General features: G+C 45.2%; 1 protein-coding gene across 1 annotated transcript in view; it reads left to right on the forward strand.

The window, feature by feature from the left end:
- The window catches only part of LOC115152884 (kinesin-like protein KIF19), a 98375-nt gene that overhangs the window by 1417 nt on the left and 73489 nt on the right, over positions 1-23469 (forward strand). The window contains exon 2 of the mRNA XM_029697784.1: positions 4732-4812. Within this exon, the coding sequence (XP_029553644.1) occupies positions 4732-4812 (81 nt within the window). The remainder of the gene's footprint in view (positions 1-4731; positions 4813-23469) is intronic.

Genomic DNA, 23469 nt, shown 5'->3' on the forward strand with positions numbered 1-23469 from the left:
CCCTTGGCAGCAAGAGCCTCTCGGTGGATGCGGCAGTGTACCCAAGTGGCGTCGGAGCAAATGCTTGCAAGCGCTTTACCACTCCACTGTCTCACTGTCATGGCTTTTGCGCCATCAGTACTGTACAACACATCTTGACCACCAAAGTCCATTGGATGTCACAAAGCTGTCCAGTACTTAAAAAATATCCTCTCATGTTGTCCTGGTTTCCAGTGGTTTGCAGAAGAGGATGTCTTAATTAACCCCCCATAAACGTAGCGGACATATACCAGGAGCTGTGCCGGGCCCGCCACGTCTGTTGACTCATCCAGCTGTAACGCTTATAAATCACTGGCTTGTATAAGAAGCAGTAATTGTTTCAAAACATCTCCTGCCCTGTCACTGATGCGTCGTGAAACAGTGTTGTTTGATGAAGTCATTGTCTGTATAGTTGTTTTGGTCTTTTCTCCAGCATTGTCCCAGCCATATCCGAAAGAATGAAGTCCTCCACAATAGTATGGGGCTTGCCTCTCTCAGCCACTTGGTAGCTCACCATATAAGAGGCTTCGAGCCCCTTATTATTAATGGTATCTGATGCTTTTATACATGTCTTACTACTTGAAAATCTTCTTTATTCTCGCTCAAAAAACTCCCGTAGCTTATTTTCAAACATTCATGTTTCGTTTGTAAATGTCTGTGCAAGAGTGAAGGTTTCCTGTGAGAGAGTAACGGTTAATGTGATTGGATGTTAATTATTTGACGAGGCTACCTGTATTTGACATTGTGGTGTTATTTCGCTGAACACTAGATGGTTTAAATGTATTTTTTCCAGTGAAAACGAGGCTACTCTGGCAAGAAAAAAACCTCACCCAAATGTATAGGCCCGTTGGACAATATAAATGTACTGTTTGAAAATGTGAAGAAAAAAAATATATACAATTTTTTTAAATTGTGAATCACATTTAGAACTATAAACAGATATAGCCCTTGGTTCACTCCAGACCTGACTGCTCCTGACCAGCACAAAAACATCCTGTGGCGTACTGCATTAGCATCGAATAGCCCCCATGATATGCAACTTTTCAGGGAAGTTAGGAACTAATATACGCAGGCAGTTAGGAAAGCTAAGGCTAGCTTTTTCAAACAGAAAATTTGCATCCTGTAGCACAAACTCAAAAAAGCTCTTGGACACTCTAAAGTCCATGGAGAATAAGAGCACCTCCTCCCAGCTGCACACTGCACTGACGCTAGGAAACACTGTCACCACTGATAAATCCACTATAATTGAGAATTTCAATAAGCATTTTTCTACGGCTGGCCATGCTTTCTACCTGGCTATCCCTACCCCAGTCAACAGCCCTGCACCCCCTACAGCAACTCGCCCAAGCCTCCCCCATTTCTCCTTCACCCAAATCCAGATAGCTGATGTTCTTAAAGAGCTGCAAAATCTGGACCCCTACAAATCAGCCGGGCTAGACAATCTGGACCCTCTCTTTCTAAAGTTATCTGCCGAAATTGTTGCAACCCCTAATACTAGCCTGTTCAACCTATTTTTCATATTGTCTGAGATTCCCAAAGATTGAAAAGCTGCCGTGGTCATTCCCCTCTTCAAAGGGGGGGACACTCTAGACCAAAACTGCTACAGACCTATATCATCCTACCCTGCCTTTCTAAGGTCTTCAAAAGCCAAGTTAACAAACAGATCACTGACCATTTCAATCCCACCGTACCTTCTCCGCTGTGCAATCCGGTTTCAGAGCTGGTCATGGGTGCACCTCAGCCACGCTCAAGGTCCTAAACGATATCATAACTGCCATCGATAAGAGACAGTACTGTTTAGCCGTATTCATCGACTTGGCCAAGGCTTTCGACTCTATCAATCACCGTATTCTTATCGGCAGACTCAACAGCCTTGGTTTCTCAAATGACTGCCTCGCCTGGTTCACCAAATACTTCTCTGATAGAGTTCAGTGTGTCAAATCGGAGGGCCTGTTGACCGGACCTCTGGCAGTCTCTATGGGGGTGCAACAGGGTTCAATTCTCAGGCCGACGCTCTTCTCTGTATATATCAATGATGTCGCTCTTGCTGCTGGTGATTCTCTGATCCACCTCTACACAGACGACACCATTCTGTTTACTTCTGGCCCTTTGGACACTGTGTTAACAAACCTCCAGACGAGCTTCAATGCCATACAACTCTCCTTCCATGGCCTCCAACTGCTCTTAAATGCAAGTAAAACTAAATGCATGCTCTTCAACCGATCGCTGCCCGCACCTGCCCGCCCGTCCAGCATCACCACTCTGGACGGTTCTGACTTAGAATATGTGGACAACTACAAACACCTAGGTGTCTGGTTAGACTGTAAACTCTCCTTCCAGACTCACATAAAGCATCTCCAATCCAAAATTAAATCTAGAATCGGCTTCCTATTTCGCAACAAAGCATCCTTCACTCATGCTGCCAAACATGCCCTCGTAAAACTGACCATCCTACCGATCCTCGACTTCGGCGATGTCATTTCCAAAATAGCCTCCAACACTCTACTCAACAATTGGATGCAGTCTATCACAGTGCCATCCATTTTGTCACCAAAGCCCCATATACTACCCACCACTGCGACCTGTACGCTCTCGTTGGCTGGCCCTCGCATCATACTCGTCGCCAAACCCACTGGCTTTAGGTCATCTACAAGTATTTGATAGTTAAAGCCCCGCCTTATCTCAGCTCACTGGTCACCATAGCAGCACCCATAGCAGCACCCATAGCAGCACGAGCTTCAGCAGGTATATTTCGCTGATCTCCCTCAAATCCAATTCCTCCTTTGGCCGCCTTTCCTTCCAGTTCTCTGCTGCCAATGACTGGAACGAACTGCAAAAATCACTGAAGCTGGAGACTCATATCTCCCTCACTAACTTTAAGCACCAGCTGTCAGAGCAGCTCACAGATCACTGCACCTGTACATAGCCCATATTTATTTATCTTGCTCCTTTGCACCCCAGTATCTCTACTTGCACGTTCATCTTCTGCACATCTATCACTCCAGTGTTTTAATTGCTATATTGTAATTACTTCGCCACCATGGCCTATTTACTGCCTTAACTCCCTTATCTTACCTCATTTCCACACAATGTATATAGACATTTTTCTACTGTATTGTTGACTGTATGTTTGTTTATTCCATGGTAGCTCTGTTTTGTTGTATGTGTCGAACCGCTTTGCTTTATCTTGGCCAGGTCGCAGTTGTAAATGAGAACTTGTTCTCACCTTGTCTACCTGGTTAAATAAAGGTGAAATATAAAATAAAAAAATAAAAAAATGAATACAACTCAAGCTTGCATTTTATATAGATATCCCACATTCAAGATAAGAATGAAGTACAATACACATGTATTATATACTACATGACAATACAGCATTACTTATTCTAAAGCAACTTTTTTATTAAAGTACCTCTCGCCTCAGTCACATATGGAGACATTTGTTCACCTTTTCCATTGACCTTCCAAGTCATAAATCAATAGATTATTTCCCAGTAGTTCCAGCCAGTGTAATATACCATATCTGAATTATTCACATGGCAAAAGTAAATTCCCCCGTCTCTTTTGTCTTGTCCACTATGTCGTACACTGACTAGCTCCACAGCACACAGCACTGGCCATGGCCAGGAACCTTATTAATCCTTATTGTAGGTGGTATGACTGAATGGTCCTGTAAAGTGTTAATTCATATCCGTCATTGTATGTCAAGACCCGGATGTATCGTCCATATCTTTGCCATATTATCTACCCACTAAAAATGTTAATGTCTTATCTTTGTAACTAATAACATTAGTTGGCTATTTCATTAACAAACAACACCACCGCTCTACAATTACATCAATCCGGCAGTACACACCAGGTGGCCTATTCAGTATGACTGTATCAACTCAGAGACCACTGCTGCCCTGATTATCATATAGTTAATCATGTGTGGATGGGGTATCAGTCTATAACTTGGTCTGTCTCATCTGAGTGTCATAATGTCCCTCCATGCTATGATAGTAATTATACTGAATCTAGAGAGCAGGTTTTCTTCTGCAGAAACACCTCCCTGCAGTGCAGGCCATAATTGAGCTCCCTGCCGTGAAGAGTGTTTTGACAGAGAGAGAGCTTGGACAATAGATGGAGAGAGGCACATGTCACAGTGACTTTACGGAGTTAAAGTTACTGTGTTAAAAATACAGCATAACAGTAACACATGACCAAGGTTTACTTTATAAAAAAAATGTAAATGATTAAACTGTGAATTATTAGTTTTAATTTATTAAAGTTACATTTATTCATGCTTATATGACAATGATAATTTACTTTATCCTTTGCTCTCGTGGACTAGTGAATGACATCAAGGCCATTGCTGTGGTGTGAATAAACAATCTCTTTGATGCTGTTAATGTCATGCGTCCCAAATGGCACCCTATTAACTATGAAGTGCACAACTTTTGACCAGGACCCAGCCCATTTGCTGTGAAAGTTCTAACCCTGTTCCACTCTCTGTGAAAGCGCTAACCCTGTTCCTCTCTCTGTGAAAGCTCTAACCCTGTTCCTCTCTCTGTGAAAGCTCTAACCCTGTTCCTCTCTCTGTGAAAGCTCTAACCCTACCCCTCTCTCTGTGAAAGTCCTAACCCTATTCCTCTGTCTGTGAAAGCTCTAACCCTATCCCTCTCTCTGTGAAAGCTCTAACCCTGTGGTGTTCTACCTGTCTCTCGCTCCCAGGTGGCTCTGAGGATCAGACCCCTCAGTGATTCTGAGCAGGAAGAGGCAGCCACTATAGTGGCCCATCGATTGGACGATCAGGTGAGAGGTTGTGTGTGTGTGTGTAGCACATGAGGATGTGTGAAACGTATTCCTTAGCCTGAAGTGTCCCGCTTACGTCGCCTCATTAGCTAGCTTTTGAGGTGGCACGATCGGTTAAGACGCATGATGGAGGACAGTCACGTGTGTTTGTGAGGCGTGGTACTCTCTAAGCAAGCAGCGTGATGTGCGTGCTCGCATCTGTTTCCATTTCAGTCCTCTCTCTTGCATCCAGTCACACATTTATAATGAATTTGCAGGTGCATGCACTTTTTACTTATTACAGCACAGTATGGCTGGTCTAAACCAAGTGCTGTGGATAACTGTGTGTGTGACTAGTCTGTGTGTGAGACGTGTCTGTGTGTGAGGTGTGTGTCTGTGTGTGAGACGTGACTGTCTGTGTGTGAGACATGACTGTCTGTGTGTGAGACGTGACTGACTGTGTGTGTGAGACGTGACTGACTGTGTGTGTGAGATGTGACTGACTGTGTATGAGACGTGACTGTCTGTGTGTGAGACGTGACTGACTGTGTGTGTGAGACAAGACTGACTGTGTGTGTGAGACGTGACTGACTGTGTGTGTGAGACGTGACTGACTGTGTGTGTGAGACGTGACTGACTGTGTGTGAGACGTGACTGTGTGAGACGTGTCTGTGTGTGAGACGTGTCTGTGTGTGAGACTTGTGTGTCTTTGTGTGAGACGTGACTGACTGTGTGTGAGACGTGTCTGTGTGTGAGACGTGTGTGTGTGTGAGACGTGTGTGTGTGAGACGTGACTGTGTGTGAGACGTGACTGTGTTAGACATGTCTGTGTGTGAGACGTGTGTGTCTGTGTGTGAGACGTGACTGACTGTGTGTGAGACGTGACTGTGTGTGAGACGTGTGTGTGTGTGTGAGACGTGTGTGTGTGAGACGTGTGTGTGTGAGACGTGACTGTGTGTGAGACGTGACTGTGTTAGACATGTCTGTGTGTGAGACGTGTGTGTCTGTGTGTGAGACGTGACTGACTGTGTGTGAGACGTGACTGTGTGTGAGACGTGTGTGTGTGTGTGTGTGTGTGAGATGTGTCTGTGTGAGACGTGTCTGTGTGTGAGACGTGTGTGAGACATGCGGATGGCTCTAAGTGTGCTTCCATCCACTGGGTGACTCAGTGGGTTGTTATAGCTTAGAGAGTGACTTCTCTGATAGAGGAAGGACATTGGATTCCTTCTGAAGAAAGGAGGCAGCCAAGACAGTTCTGTACTGTAGCAATGGAGGACATGATGTGTGTGAAACAGCTTAGTGCCGTAATTGAATGTTCCTGTCATTGATGAAGCCACAATTTAAGATCCACAATTTATCATTCTGACACTATTATGAACATAGAGAATATTATTGTGAGTTTATTGTTGTTGTCAATATGGAGAACATCTCAGATGGCCTTTAACAAGTCTTCTGGCCAGATCACACACCTGACCTGAGGTATTCAGTCTCTATGGAGTTGGGAGTTGGCGTGCGTTCTATTTCCATTCAGTTCATGAATTTTCCTAATTGAAAAGCATGACCCAGGAAGTTAATCTGTGATATGCAGCACAGAGAAAATGCAGTGCTCCTATTGGGTCCTTGGGGAGCATATTTATCTGGAGCCAATTAGAAGCCTCCAGGTGTATCCCTCATTGAGACCACTTGATGGTGATGAGGAGGAGGGTGAAAATGATGATGACGGGTATTGTGACTGTGATTTGGATGAGGCGTTCTAAACTTGTCCAAGTCTTAACGGGTGATTTACTGTAGGGACTAGGCAGCTGTTCTCATGTTTGGCTTGGCATGACAACTCCATAAGGACTTGGCTCGAGACCAGAAACAGACCAGCATTCAGGCACAGGCTAGGATAACATGGCTTATTCTGGTGAAAGATTTGATATGGCTCACATCATAGAGATCCTTTAAATGGCATAAGTGAGTGATATGATCTCTATGGTTCTCATAATAAGTCTGTCATCACCCATTTTGTCACGTCCTGACCAGTAAAAAGGGTTATTTGTCATTATAGTATGGGCAGGGTGTGGCAGGGGGTGTTTGTTTTGTGTGTTTTGATGTTTTGGTTTAGGATCTATGTTTTCTATATCTTTGGTTAAATCTAGTTTTTCTATTTCGATGTTGGTTTTTTGGCATGACCTCCAATTAGAGGCAGCTGGTTGTTGTTGTCCCTAATTGGAGGTCATATTTAGTTGATGTTGTTTCACTTGTGTTTTGTGGGTGGTTATTTTCTGTATAGCCTGGATGCCTTATGGAACTGTTTTTTCGTTGTGTGTTTATTTTGTTTAAGTGTTTTCATTGAATAAATTAAGTATGAGCACTTTACCCGCTTCGCCTTGGTCCCCTTTGTACGACCCTCGTGACACATTTGTTGTTAGTCTTGGTGGAGATAATCTGCTTTAACTGTGAGTGAGGGATTGGAGGGACGGAGACCCAGCTTTCTGTATGTCTGCCTGTCCGCCTGTGATTCTCAAAAGCAATTCAATAAACCTACAACCAGACATACTAATCCAGCAACTCTCCCACCGCTCTGCCATGATGTCATCACCAGGAGAAGGCTAAGCATGTGCCCAGTGGGATGGTGTATTGTTGCTGACACTGCCTAGAAGAGTGTACAACAGTTGGCCTCTTAATCCATGCACCTTAGTTGGAGAGCGAGGTACCGCCAATGTTCCTTTCTCTTTACAACAGCTCTGTCAACATTGTTGGTGACTATTTTCTCATTGGTAGAATAAAACAATATCAACTTGACATACATGGTTGATGTTATGCTCTAGAAAAACAAAGGTAAGGTGAAAGAATGGGAACATTTTGTGAGTGGTTCTGAGTAGAGTAGTACACTCACACCTCTAATCACCTTTCCACCCCCTAACACACACATAAATACACTGAATCACTTACGGACTAACAATAAAGCACCCTCCTCCTGATTGTGTCTGTGCAACAGGCACCATATGGCGCCTTCTGCTCCCTCCCTCCCTCCAGATAGGTCATGCTGAGACCGATTAGGTTGGTGCTGGTGGCTGGCCTGCTCCCACCACCCCTCTCTCTCTTGCTTTCTCTCACTCTCTCTCTGTGGATGAGCTCACTGAGGGGCTTTAGAGGGAAGCTAAGCCTGCTGCCTGCCACCTACTCTCTGGAGCTTCCCAGCCACAGCCCTACTCTACCTAGTCCACCTGTTACGAGGATAGCGAGCAGAGCCATTTCTGGAGGTGAATCAGGTTCCTCCTGTCCTTGAAAGACAAGGGAAAATCATGGGTGGCTCAGAATCAGAGTGTTATGAACCACACCATTGAGAACTGTACTTCAAATGACATTTGGGCTGGTGCTATTTGAGAATTATAGTTAATGTGTGTTTACAGTTGGCACCTTGGCTAATTGTTTTGGATGGGAGGTTATCCAGATTGGGCAGCAGGTAGCCCAGGGGTTAGAGCATTGGACCAGTAACCCAAAGGTCTCTGGTTAGAACACTGGAGCTGACAATGTGGAAAGTGGAAAAATCTGTTGTTGTGCCCTAACCCCAATTGCTCAAGGGACACCGTACAAATGGCTAACTATGGCTGTGACCCCACTCCTCGAGGGTATCTCAGGGGGAGTTGGGATATGCAAAAAACACATTTGAAATAGGACAAATATAAGCACCTACCAAATTATATTATTATTGTGCTTGTGAGGAATGAGGATAGCTAAGTGCTCTCAGGACACAGCAAACAATGACTTACATAACCATGTTATGGTCTGCTGTAGGGATCCACAATACCGAGAGACCAGTTAAAATACACTTATTAGGGGTGTGAACTTTTAATTGTTTAAACAAAATTGGGAGCGTTAAGATTTAGAAAAAAACGAGCCCAAAAACAATGTTTTTTTCCCCCACAAAATGTAAATTACAGTGCAGTCATCACAAAACTACCACTAACAGGTCCCAATAACCATCATAAAGGAAACATTCTAAATTAAACAAATACTTAACGCAACGATGTGGTAACGTTAGGAGGAGAAATATTAGGAGGAGGAGAAATTTTAGGAGGAGGAGAAATTTTAGGAGGAGGAGAAATTTTAGGAGGAGGAGAAATTTTAGGAGGAGGAGATATGTTAGGAGGAGGAGATATGTTAGGAGGAGGAGATATGTTAGGAGGAGGAGATATGTTAGGAGGAGGAGAAATGTTAGGAGGAGGAGAAATGTTAGGAGGAGGAGATATGTTAGGAGGAGGAGATATGTTAGGAGGAGGAGATATGTTAGGAGGAGGAGAAATGTTAGGAGGAGGAGAAATGTTAGGAGGAAGAGATATGTTAGGAGGAGGAGATATGTTAGGAGGAGGAGATATGTTAGGAGGAGGAAAAATGTTAGGAGGAGGAGAAATGTTAGGAGGAAGGAGGAGATTTGTTAGGAGGAGAAGATTTGTTAGGAGGAGATATGTTAGAAGGAAGGAGGAGATATGTTAGAAGGAAGGAGGAGATTTGTTAGGAGGAGAATATTTGTTAGGAGGAGGAAAAATGTTAGGAGGAGGAGACATGTTAGAAGGAAGGAGAAGATTTGTTAGGAGGAGGATAAATGTTAGGAGGAGGAGATATGTTAGAAGGAAGGAGGAGATTTGTTAGGAGGAGAATATTTGTTAGGAGGAGGAGAAATGCGTCTTTACAATTATTTTCCACCGATATAAAGTACTCAGCACGTCATTGTCATTAACAGTTGGAAAAATGGCAGAGAGTGAGACGGGAAAGCGACAGCAGCGAAGTCCTGAATGGCAATACTTTGAGAAGATAAATGAGAAGGTGGTGAAATACAAACGTTGAGAAGGGAAATTGAGCTACAGTGGCAGTATTTAACCATCTGAAAGAGAGGCATCGTGAGACCCGGACCATTGCTGGCAGCAGCATAGGCCCCTAACAACAGACATTAGACATGCACTTCACACAAAACAAGTCCAATAAGGGAGTGAGAAAATCACAGCGCTGATTACAGAAATGATTGCAGTTGATATGAAGCCATTGTCAATGGTAGGATGTCCTAATGGAATATTTAGAACCATACTACAAGATGTAATGTCAAAAAACAGCGACGGCCCGGATGGAGAAATTGTACAATGATTGCTCTGCAAGTACAAAGTGCAAGCTCTCAAACACCCAATACATGGCATTAAAAATAGATTGTTGGACATCTATGTCAAAATTCAGTGCAATGAGCCATCACGTTGATGAGAAGTGGGACATGAAGTCCCATGTACTGACCACTGAGAACATGGAGGAGAGGCACACAGCAGAGAACCTCAAAACGGCACTACCTTCCATCGTTGCTCAGTGGTTGGGGGACAGAAGATACAGTGAGGGAAAAAAGTATTTGATCCCCTGCTGATTTTGTACGTTTGCCCACTGACAAAGAAATGATCAGTCTATAATTTTAATGGTAGGTTTATTTGAACAGTGAGAGACAGAATAACAACAAAAAAATCCACAAAAACGCATGTCAAAAATGTTATAAATTGTTTTGCATTTTAATGAGGGAAATAAGTATTTGACCCCCTCTCAATCAGAAAGATTTCTGGCTCCCAGGTGTCTTTTATACAGGTAACGAGCTGAGATTAGGAGCACACTCTTAAAGGGAGTGCTCCTAATCTCAGTTTGTTACCTGTATAAAAGACACCTGTCCACAGAAGCAATCAATCAATTAGATTCCAAACTCTCCACCATGGCCAAGAGCAAAGAGCTCTCCAAGGATGTCAGGGACAAGATTGTAGACCTACACAAGGCTGGAATGGGCTACAAGACCATCGCCAAGCAGCTTGGTGAGAAGGTGACAACAGTTGGTGCGATTATTCACAAATGGAAGAAACACAAAAGAACTGTCAATCTCCCTCAGCCTGGGGCTCCATGCAAGATCTCACCTCGTGGAGTTGCAATGATCATGAGAACGGTGAGGAATCAGCCCAGAACTACACAGGAGGATCTTGTCAATGATCTCAAGGCAGCTGGGACCATAGTCACCAAGAAAACAATTGGTAACACACTACGCCGTGAAGGACTGAAATCCTGCAGTGCCCGCAAGGTCTCCCTGCTCAAGAAAGCACATATACATGCCCATCTGAAGTTTGCCAATGAACATCTGAATGATTCAAGTGTTGTGGTCAGATGAGACCAAAGTGGAGCTCTTTGGCATCAACTCAACTCACCGTGTTTGGAGGAGGAGGAATGCTGCTTATGACCCCAAGAACACCATCCCCACCGTCAAACATGGAGGTGGAAACATTATGCTTTGGGGGTGTTTTTCTGCTAAGGGGACAGGACAACTTCACCGCATCAAAGGGACGATGGACGGGGCCATGTACCGTCAAATCTTGGGTGAGAACCTCCTTCCCTCAACCAGGGCATTGAAAATGGGTAGTGGATGGGTATTCCAGCATGACAATGACCCAAAACACACGGCCAAGGCAACAAAGGAGTGGCTCAAGAAGAAGCACATTAAGGTCCTGGAGTGGCCTTGCCAGTCTCCAGACCTTATTCCCATAGAAAATCTGTGGAGGGAGCTGAAGGTTCGAGTTGCCAAACGTCAGCCTCGAAACCTTAATGACTTGGAGAAGATCTGCAAAGAGGAGTGGGACAAAATCCCTCCTGAGATGTGTGCAAACCTGGTGGCCAACTACAAGAAACGTCTGACCTCTGTGATTGCCAACAAGGGTTTTGCCACCAAGTACTAAGTCATGTTTTGCAGAGGGGTCAAATACTTATTTCCCTCATTAAAATGCAAATCATTTTATAAAATTTTTGACATGCGTATTTCTGGATTTTGTTGTTATTCTGTCTCACTGTTCAAATAAACCTACCATTAAAATTATAGACTGATAATTTCTTTGTCAGTGGGCAAATGTACAAAATCAGCAGGAGATCAAATACTTTTTTCCCTCACTGTAGTTGAGCGCCGTCTGGTAGCCATGAATGTGGTAGATGGAACTTTATTTCCACCTAGAGGTCATACGCAGGACCATATGTGCATTGTTAATTTACATATCATTTTAAGATGTTGGCAGTTTAAATGTTAAGAAAAATGTTACATTACAATTTACTTTAGTTCTTACTGTTTTTTTCACTACTCATTCGTTTAAAAAAAAATGTATAGTGACTTTGACACCACAAATAATTTGTTCATTCATGTCCAGCTGAAAATTGCTCACGGAGCCTACATACATGTATCATACATCATATTTGGGTTATTACTCCCCCACTTCTCTTCCTAGGAAGCCCATGTATGACGACCACTGAGTGTTGTGTATTCAGCCCACATGGTGGTGGTGAGTAAGTGGGGAGAGGGACGGGTGTTACTGTTGACCCTTGACTAATGCAGTGCATATTTGGACTATATAAAAGCAACCCTCAGATATCACCTGTGGGGACAGAACAGGAAGCCACATATAGATGAGCTCAGTCTCACTGGTTTCACTGAGTTTACAGTGCCCAACCCGCAGCACTCACGTCTGTAGCCATGAAGTGCTTTGAAAGGCTGGTCATGGCTCACATCAACACCATTATCCCAGAAACCCTAGACCCACTCCAATTTTGCATACCACCCTAACATAGCCACAGATTATGCAATCTCTATTGCACTCCACACTGCCCTTTCCCACCTGGACAAAAGGAACACCTATGTGAGAATGCTATTCATTGACTACAGCTCAGCGTTCAACACCAAAGCTCATCACTAAGCTAAGGATCCTGGGACTAAACACCTCCCTCTGCAACTGGATCCTGGACTTCCTGACGGGCCGCCCAAGTGGTAAGGTTAGGTAACAACACATCCGCCACGCTGATCCCCAAGTTCCTTGGTGTCCACATCACCAACAAACTAACATGGTCCAAGCACACCAAGACAGTCGTGAAGAGGGCACGACAAAACCTATTCTCCCTCAGGAAACTGAAAAGATTTGGCATGGGTCCTCAGATCCTGAAAAGGTTCTACAGCTGCACCATTGAGAGCTTCCTGACTGGTTGCATCACTGTCTGGTATGGCAACTGCTCAACCTCGGACCACAAAGCACTACAGAGGGTAGTGCGTATGGCACTTGAAGAAACTTTCAAAGTTCTTGACATTTTCCGGATTGACTGACCTTCATGTCTTAAAGTAATTATGGACTGTCATTTCTCTTTGCTTATTTGAGTTGTTCTTGTCATTATATGGACTTGTTATTTTACCAAATAGGGCTATCTTCTGTAAACCACCCCTACCTTGTCACAACACAGCTGATTGGCTCAAATGCATTAAGAAGGAAAGAAATTCCACAAATTAACTTAACAAAGCACATCTGTTAATTGAAATGCATTTCAGGTGACTACCTTATGAAGCTGGTTGAGATGGCACATGACAGCCCGCTTTGAGTTTGCCAAAAGGCACCTAAAGAACTCTCAGACCATGAGAAACAAGATTCTCTGGTCTGATGTTCCCAGCAGGTATCAACCCATTAATCAACTGTTCCCAGTCGATATCATCCCACTAATCAACTGTTCCCAGTTGTTATCACCCCACTAATCAACTGTTCCCAGTCGATATCAACCCACTAATCAACTGTTCCCAGTCGATATCACCCCACTAATCAACTGTTCCCAGTCGATATCAACCCACTAATCAACTGTTCCCAGTCGATATCACCCCACTAATCAACTGTTCCCAGTTGTTATCATCCCACTAATCAACTGTTCCCAGTCGATATCACCCCACTAATCAACTGTTCCCAGTTGTTATCATCCCACTAATCAACTGGTCCCAGTCGTTATCATCCCACTAATCAACTGTTCCCAGTTGTTATCAACCCACTAATCAACTGGTCCCAGTCGTTATCATCCCACTAATCAACTGTTCCCAGTTGTTATCAACCCACTAATCAACTGGTCCCAGTCGTTATCATCCCACTAATCAACTGGTCCCAGTCGTTATCATCCCACTAATCAACTGGTCCCAGTCGTTATCAACCCACTAATCAACTGGTCCCAGTCGTTATCAACCCACTAATCAACTGGTCCCAGTCGTTATCAACCCATTAATCAACTGTTCCCAGTCGATATCACCCCACTAATCAACTGTTCCCAGTTGTTATCAACCCAGTAATCAACTGTTCCCAGTCGTTATCAACCCACTAATCAACTGGTCCCAGTCGTTATCAACCCACTAATCAACTGTTCCCAGTCGTTATCAACCCACTAATCAACTGGTCCCAGTCGTTATCAACCCACTAATCAACTGTTCCCAGTCGTTATCACCCCACTAATCAACTGTTCCCAGTCGATATCACCCCACTAATCAACTGTTCCCAGTCGTTATCATCCCACTAATCAACTGTTCCCAGTCGATATCACCCCACTAATCAACTGTTCCCAGTTGTTATCAACCCAGTAATCAACTGTTCCCAGCAGTTATTAAACTCAATAAGAAAGCCACTAATTTTGCAACAATACTGTATACAATGTCTTCCTAAGCATCTTCTTAAAATGGGACTAACTTGACAAACAATTGACAAAGACACTACATTTTCAGACATTGTTAGAATATAAGCTTTCCATGCTAAATTGCTAAATACACAATTATGGAAATGTATGGAGTGCCAGAAGAGTGAGGTATAAGTCATTTTCACAGTGCCAGGTGGTTTGGTGGTCTGTGGTGGTATGGTTTGGTGTGGTGTGGTGGTTTGGTGTGGTTTGGTGGTGTGAGTGGCAGAACTCTGAGAGATGTGTCAGATAGTGTGCCATGCAGGATGTCTCTCCAGTAGCTGTAGGGACAATTTACAGGCAGTCTGGCAGGGAAGGGCTGTCACCCACACACACAGGGAGTGTACGGGACAATGTTTATAGGGAGGCCCTGTCCGTCACCGTGGAGACCACCAGGGCCATTGTTAGATCCTCCCTCTTATGGCAGTGAAAAAAACTATCTGTTCGGTGTTAGAGGAGAGAAAGAGAGTAGAGAGGAAGCAGGGTCAGACTGCTGGGGGTGTCTGCTGCCCTCACAGGGCTCCTATTGGCTACTTTAACCTTTAGTTCATTCAGTAAAGATGCTCTTTACATGCAGTGTAGACGAAGCGAAGGGACCATCATCATTTCGTTTTTGTTTTGGAGGCTTGGAGTCTGTCTGTGTGTGGGATTGTAAGTGTCACAGGGAGCGAGCAGTACATCACTCAAAGTAAGCTGTAGCCTGTACATGGGGAGCTCTTCTTTTCCCTGTGGGCTCTTTCCCTGTGGGCTCTGTTTGTGTGTTAAAACCGGTCCATAACGCCTCTCTCTGTGGAGTGGAACTCCCACAATGCATCTCATCATCTCATGTGTTTACCTGCCCAACACTCCCTTTCAGAAACAGGTGGCTTGTTCGAAAGAGAGAGTGGAGAGAGAGCAGAGAGAGAAGAGAGGAGAGAGAGAGAGAGAGAGAGACTAGAGAAGAGTCCCCTTAGCCAGCTGGTCCTGGGGGTCTGTTCACAAACAAACCCCACAAAGCCCAAGGGCAGCAACACAAGTAGATCCAACCAAATCAGAAGAAAACAAAAAGATAATTACGTGACACATTGGAAAGACAATAAAAAAATAACGGAGCAAACTGGAATGCTATTTGGCCCTAAACAGAGAGTACACAGTGGCAGAAAACCTGACCACTGTGACTGACACACAGTTAAGGAAAGCTTTGACTATGTACAGACTCAGTGAGCATAGACTTGCTATTGAGACACTGCCCGCAAAATGAGGTGGAAACTGACCTCCTGCCAAATGTATGACCATATTAGAAACACATATTTCCCTCAGATTACACAGACCCACAAATTTTGATCAACTCCCATATCTATTGGGTGAAATACCCAGCCACACAATAGCCTTGTTAGTGTGTCCGAGGGATAGACTTAGTGACTTTGTCCCAACAGCGTCAGTCTTTTACGAGGCGTTGTGTTTGGTTCCTGGACAGGAGAGGGGGACAGGAACCAAACAAACGCCAGCAGCGTCTTTCTTTAGCCGCAGCCAAAGATCTAACCTCAGTAAGTTCCACCACAGAGGTAGAGCCAGGAAGATTTCATGAAATGGCGACACCACTCCTGGCTGGCACTGACTGTGGAGAGGAGTGGTGATAAATAAAGCCCAATGGTTGGAGGGATGGAGGGAGGGATGACGAAAGTGAGGGAAGGAGGGAGCCACAGCAGGTTGGAGGTTGCATCAAAACAAAGGGGCCTATTTTCTGTGCAGCGAGGTTAACATGACAACACTGATAGACAGTAATGGACAGTCTGACCCTGAACACTGTGTTATAGTGTGGGTAGTGACAAAGCAGGGAGTGCTTTAAGCAACCCTAAATGACTTTCAGGGTAAGAATCACCTACGGTGAGGGGAAAAAGTATTTGATCCCCTGCTGATTTTGTATGTTTGCCCACTTACAAAGAAATTATCAGTCTATAATTTTAAAAGTAGGTTTATTTGAACAGTGAGAGACAGAATAACAACAAAAAAATCCAGAAAAACGCATGTCAGAAATGTTATAAAATGATTTGCATTTTAATGAGGAAAATAAGTATTTGACCCCCTCTCAATCAGAAAGATTTCTGGCTCTCAGGTGTCTTTTATACAGGTAACGAGCTGAGATTAGGAGCACACTCTTAAAGGGAGTGCTCCTAACCGCAGCTTGTTACCTGTAAAAAAGAGGAGTGGGACAAAATCCCTCCTGAGATGTGTGCAAACCTGGTGGTCAACTACAAGAAACGTCTGACCTCAGTAATTGCCAACAAGGGTTTTTTCGCCACCAAGTACTAAGTCATGTTGTCACGTCCTGACCAGTAAAGGGGTCATTTGTAATTGTAGTATAGTCAGGGCGTGGCAGGGGGTGTTTGTTTTGTGTGTTTTGGGGTTTTTGGTTCTAGGGGATTTTGGTTCTAGTTTTCTATGTTTATTTTTCTATGTGTGGCCAGGTATGGCTTCCAATCAGAGTCTTTCGTTGTCTCTGATTGGAAGCCATACTTAGGCAGCCTGTTTTTCCTGTGTTTTTGTGGGTGGTTGTTTTCGGTATAGCCTATGTGCCTTACGGAACTGTTTGTCGGTTTGTTATTTTTGTTTAAGTGTTCACTTTATTTAAATAATAAAAGAAGATGAGCACTTTACCCGCTGCGCTTTGGTCCCCCTTCATCGACACCTGTGACATGTTTTGCAGAGGGGTCAAATACTTATTTCCCTCATTAAAATGCAAAACAATTTATAACATTTTTGACATGCGTTTTTCTGGATTTTTTTGTTGTTATTCTGTCTCTCACTGTTCAAATAAACCTACCATTAAAATTATAGACTGATCAATTCTTTGTCAGTGGGCAAACGTACAAAATCAGCAGGGGATCAAATACTTTTTTCCCCTCACTGTAGTTATGTACAGGGTAATAATCACCTAGTTATGTACAGTGTAATAATCACCTAGTTATTATTATTAGGCTGTTGAGCAAGACTTTCATACAAAAACATGATGAGTGTATTAGTCACGGCTGTCGAAAGGAGCGGACCAAAGTGCAGCGTGGTTGTAGTTCCACATATTTATTTAATCCGTGAAACTTTGCAATACATAAATAATTGAATTGACAAAAACCGTGATGCAGAGAGAAACAAACACTACTCAAAATATAATAACCCACAAAACCCAGGAAGAAAACCCCTACTTAAATATGATCTCCAATTAGAGACAACGAGGACCAGCTGCCTCCAATTGGAGATCAACCCAAAAAACAACAACATAGAAATAGAAACCTAGAACTTAAACATAGAAATACAAAACATAGAAAAACATAAAACACCTCCTGTCACGCCCCGACCTACTCTACCATAGAAAATCACATCTTACTATGGTCAGGACGTGACAGTACACCCTCCCCCCCCCAAAGGTGCAGACTCTGAATGCCACTAAAACAAAAGGGAGGGTTGGGTGGGTAACTCCTATCTATGGCGGCTCTAGTGCAGTCCACATAACCTCATCCTCCAGCAGAGGAGGTGGCTCCGGTTCGGGGCGTAACCCCCGCTCCACCCGCTGATCCCTCTGCTTTAGTACCACCTGACCGTGGATCGTCGTCAGAGGAACCGGACTGTAGATCATCACTGGAGGTTCTGGGCTGCAGGCCGCTGCCGGAGGCTCCGGGCTGGGGAGCGCCGCCGGAGGTCTGATGCGTGGGACTGGCATAGGTGGCGCCAGACTGGTAACACGCACCTCAGGTCGAGTGCGGGGAGGATGCACAGGACGTACTGGGCTGTGGAGGCGCACTGGAGGCCTGATGCGTGGGACCGGTACAGGTGGCACCGGGCTGATGACACACACCTCAGGGCGAGTGCGGAGAGGAGGCACAGGACGTACTGGGTTGTGGAAGCACACTGGAGGGAGAGTGCGAGGAGCAGGCACAGCACGTACTGGGCTGTGGAGGTGCACCGGAGGTCTGATGCGTGGGACCAATACAGGTGGCACCGGGCAGGTGACACCAATCTCCCCATATGCTGTCTCTCGCACTTGCCTAGTGGTTGGTACAGCGCCTCATAATAACGCCGCTCCGCTTTAGCTGCCTCAATCTCCTCCCTCGGACGGCGATACTCCCCAGCCTGACTCCAGGATCCTTCCCCGTCCAGAATTTCCTCCCAGGTCCATTTCTGTTGCTCCTGGGCATGCTGCTTGGTCCTTTGATGGTGGGTTATTCTGTCCCGGCTGTCGAAAGGAGCGGACCAAAGTGCAGCGTGGTTGTAGTTCCACATTGTTACGAATCCCTTTGGCCCTGCAGTCTAGGGGGGGATGGAAACTAAACCCGTAACATAACTCATGCAAATTATAATAGTGATAAAGAAACAGTGAGAACAAAAACCACAGACAACTGAAATTTACCGTCAAACACAACAGGTTTATTTTTAAAACACACGGTAATGGGGGTGTGAGAAAAGGGGCTGAGCTGGACCCAAGCAAAGAAACAATACAAAACACCCCTAAGCTAGACTAGCCTACTTCAAGAACAGCTAGCTAACTAACCAAAAATACAGTGGGTGGTCCACCCAGTTCTAACTAGGGTATTTAGACAAGGGTTACCTACGGGTAATGTATGCCCATGGGCGACTTTTCTTGGTACCCCCTTTTCCCACCAACAAACAAACAGTCAACACTTTAACAAAAACAATACTCACAGGTGGGATGGACAAAGTGACATGTAGTTGCAAAAACAAAAGCGATCAATGGGGGGGGAAGAGAGAGAGAGAGAGAGAGAGATTGAGTTTACAGAGAGAGAATGAGTGAGAGAGATTGAGCACAAAGATTGATCTGGGGAGAAAACAACTGACTGGGTTAATAAAACAAGGGAAAGGGGCTGTGATTGGTTGAGGGAAGAGGAGCAGGGGTCTTCTGTTTGGGGACTGATTGATGACTGATTGGGGGAATGATGATTGTCACCTGTGAGGGGAGAAGGAGAGAAAAGAAACACACAGGATACATACACAGGATACCTGTATCCGTAACACACATATTTATTTAATCCGTGAAACTTTGCAATAAACAACTGAATTGACAAAACAACAAACCGTGATGCAGAGAGAAACAAACACTACTAAAAATATCATAACCCACAAAACCCAGGAAGAAAAACCCCTACTTAAATATGATCTCCAATTAGAGACAACAAGGACCAGCTGCCTCCAATTGGAGATCAACCCAAAAAACAACAACATAGAAATAGAAACCTTGAACTTATCATAGAAATACAAAACATAGAAAAACAGAAAACGCCCCCTGTCACGTTCTGACCTACTCTACCATAGAAAATCACATCTTACTATGGTCAGGACGTGACACACTTATGACTGTGTGTGCCATATATTGTGTATTGAAGGCTGCATTTACAAAGGCAGACCACTTCTGATCTTTTTTTCACGCATTGGTCTTCTGACCAATCAGATCTGAAAAATCAGACAATTCTAGAGCCCTATTTTGATCGTATAATATAGCAATAATAGTGACAATCACTGGATGAGGTTGCATATCAAAATATCTTGAATCATACATTCCTCCTTAGATTTATTGAATACCATCTCAGTAGCCAATTACACTTCTTAATAATAATAAAACATTGTGAATTACTTTAATGACTTTATGAGAAGATTACAAATGTTTTGATTGCGTGATGCTGCATTTCTCTATTTTTTTGGGTGCGGTCAAATCACCAACTGAAAAAGTGAATGGAACCAGGGGAATGCGTTAGTCTGGAGCCCTGACTATATGTGCCATCAATCAGATCAGCTCTGAAAAATATCCGCCTATGTGTAACTTTGTTTGTGTCTGTGTGTATGTGGTTTATTGTGTTGTGTGTGTGGTCTCTCGGCCCTCCGGCCAGTGCTGTTACTGTTAAACATCAGTACGGAGCAGTGTGTTCCTTTGAGCTCCCTCCTGCCAATTAATACCTGTTACACAACCAGGAAGCAGGTCATCCACAGGGTCAGCACTGCCCTCTGCCCTCACTGCACAGTCAAGGAGGTAATGTCCCACACAACATAGATAGAGAGAGAGCGAGAGAGGGAACATTTTGACAGACCATTGTGGGGTGTATGATTGGGCCTTGGCGTATGGTGGGTGGGGGGGTAAGAGTACCAGTCTTTTGAAGTGTAGTGTGCTGGTCCATTAGGGAACAACATGGAACATGGTGGCACACTTTCAAGGGAAAGTCACTCTGCTCTCATTTCATAACTTGCAATGCACTTTAAGGTGTCAGTCAAACAACCATGGCATGACCTGTCTGTTTTCCATCTATCCTTCCACCCCTCACCTACACCACACACACACTCAGTATGATGTAGTTGTTGGTCATCATATGGGATAGCCACTGTGACCGTGATCTTTGGGCCACTTAGAACATCTTTAATTAGGGTTTTAGGGTGTTCTGTATTTTCCCCTCTCACCTGGATTTGTAATGGACAGAAAATGGATATGGCCTCATAATGGTGCCATCCCCTGCCAATGGGTGTGTGTGTGTGTGTGTGTGTGTGTGTGTGTGTGTGTGTGTGTGTGTGTGTGTGTGTGTGTGTGTGTGTGTGTGTGTGTGTGTGTGTGTGTGTGTGTGCGCGCATGTCTGCATCATGTGTGTAAGTGTTGACCTGAGGCAGTGCTAAATTAGTCAGTCCCTCTACCACAGTACATGCAGTGGTTATGTGGAGCTTTTTCAAAGGCACTCTTGATAGGGGGCCATCACAACAAATATCCACTAACTTTTTTTACTGCAGGTTTTCATCCTGGCAAAGGAGGGGTGCTCTAGTTATGCTACAGTATAACAGTAAGGTAATTTATGGTTGCAGTAGGTGTGCCAGTTTAGGGTGACCTGGTGTACATTTACATTAGTGTAACGTCTGCTTCCAACTCACACTCTCAAACACCTAGATCCCCCGTGTCAGGTGCGTCGTAAGAAGTGGACCAAACGCAGCGGGTATATGAATACTCATCTTCTTTTATTAGATAAAAAACAAAACACTATTACAAAACAACGATGAAAACATTCCTGTAAGGCTCACAGCTATACACGGAACAACTACCCACAAAACCCATGGAAAAAACACCCCTACTAAATAGGACCTTCAATTAGATACAATGAGGAACGGCTGCCTCCAATTGAAGGTCAGACCAATAAACTAAACATAGAAATATAAGAACTAGAACAAACATAGAAATATATTAACATAGATCATAACCCAAAAACCCCCGAAACACACAAAACAAACACACCCCTGCCACGTCCTGAGCAACTACAATAACAAAATGACCCCTTTTACTGGTCAGGACGTGACAGTACCCCCCCAAAGGTGCAGACACCGAATGCACCTTAACCATAAGACAAACAAAAACCCCACAACAAAAAACAAAAAACTACAGGGAGGGAAGGGAGGGTGGCCACAGTCACCGACGGTTCCTGTGCAAACACCCCCCCCTTCCCCAATACTCCCCCCTGGGGAGGTGGCTCTGGTTCTGGCCCTAGTCCCCAACCTGTCCACCCCCGCTGAAGGCCCAGGGCCAAGGCGCGTCGCCGGCGACCTCGGGCTGAGGCGCGTCACCGGAGACCTCGGACTGGAGGGCGACTCTGGCTGCGCCGGCTCCGGACTGGAGAACCGACTCTGGCGGCTCCGGACTAGAGGGCCGACTCAGGCGGCTCCGGACTGGAGGGCCGACTCCGGCGGCTCCGGACTGGAGGGCCGACTCAGGCGGCTCCGGACTGGAGGGCCGACTCCGGCGGCTCCGGACTGGAGGGCCGACTCTGGCGGCTCCGGACTGGAGGGCCGACTCCGGCGGCTCCGGACTGGAGGGCCGACTCCGGCGGCTCCGGACTGGAGGGCCGACTCCGCCGGCTCCGGACTGGAGGGCCGACTCCGGACTGGAGGGCCGACTCCGGACTGGAGGGCCGACTCTGTCGGTTCCAGACTGTACAAGCGCACTAAAGGCCTAGTGCGTGGGGCTAGCTTTGGAGGTGCCAGACTGGTAACACGCACCTCAAGGCTAGTGCGAGGAGCAGGACATACTGGACTGGGCAGGCTCACTAAAGGCCTGGTGCGTGGGGCTGGCTTTGGAGGCGCCAGACTAGGGACACGCACCTCAAGGCTAGTGCGAGGAGCAGGAACAGGGTAAACTGGAGCATACAGCCTGCACAACCCTTCCTGGCTGAGTGCTCAACTTCGCCTGGCTATACTGAGGAGCTTTAACCAATCGCACCGGCCTTTGAATGCTTCTGGGCAATATAGTGCGCATTTCCGCATAGCTCGTTGCTTTCATGATCCGTTGCTCCCCATAATAAGCACGGGGAGTTGGCTCAGGTCTACGACCTGACTTAGCCATACTACCCGTGTGCCCCCCCCCCCCAATGTTTTTTGGGGGGCTGCCTCTCGCACTCGCCAATCCGTGCGTTTAACGCCTCGTAATGACGCCGCTCTGCCTTGGCTGCCTCCAGCTCCTCCTTAGGGCATCGGTACTCCCCAGCCTGGTGCCATAGTCCTGCCCCGTCCAAAATTTCCTCCCATGTCCACGACTCCAGATACCTCTGCTGCTCCTTCCTCTGCTGCTTGGTCCGCTGTTGGTGGGTAGTTCTGTCAGGTGCGTCGTAAGAAGTGGACCAAACGCAGCGGGTATATGAATACTCATCTTCTTTAATTAGATGAAAACCAAAACAAAACACTATTACAAAAACATCGCCGAAAAACAGTCCTGTAAGGCTCACAGCTATACACGGAACAACTACCCACAAAACCCATGGAAAAAACACCCCTACTAAATAGGACCTTCAATTAGAGGCAACGAGGAACAGCTGCCTCCAATTGAAGGTCAGCCCAATAAAGTAAACATAGAAATATAAGAACTATAACAAACATAGAAATATTAACATAGATCATAACCCAAAAAATCCCGAAACACACAAAACAAACACACCCCTGCCACGTCCTGAGCAACTACAGTAACAAAATGACCCCTTTTACTGGTCAGGACGTGACACCCTGAATGCAGCTCACTCTCCAGATCCCAATCATCTGAATTCTAATCACCAGTTCCCACACCTGTATGTTATTATCACACACTATTTAGTTCAGTTCTTTGCACCCCATTGCTTTGAGGTATTGTTTGTTTTGTGACACACGTCTTTTGGAGCTCTGTTTTTCCAG

This window comes from Salmo trutta, chromosome 18 (assembly GCF_901001165.1).
Source record: "Salmo trutta chromosome 18, fSalTru1.1, whole genome shotgun sequence".
In the NCBI taxonomy this organism is placed as follows: Eukaryota; Metazoa; Chordata; class Actinopteri; order Salmoniformes; family Salmonidae; genus Salmo; species Salmo trutta.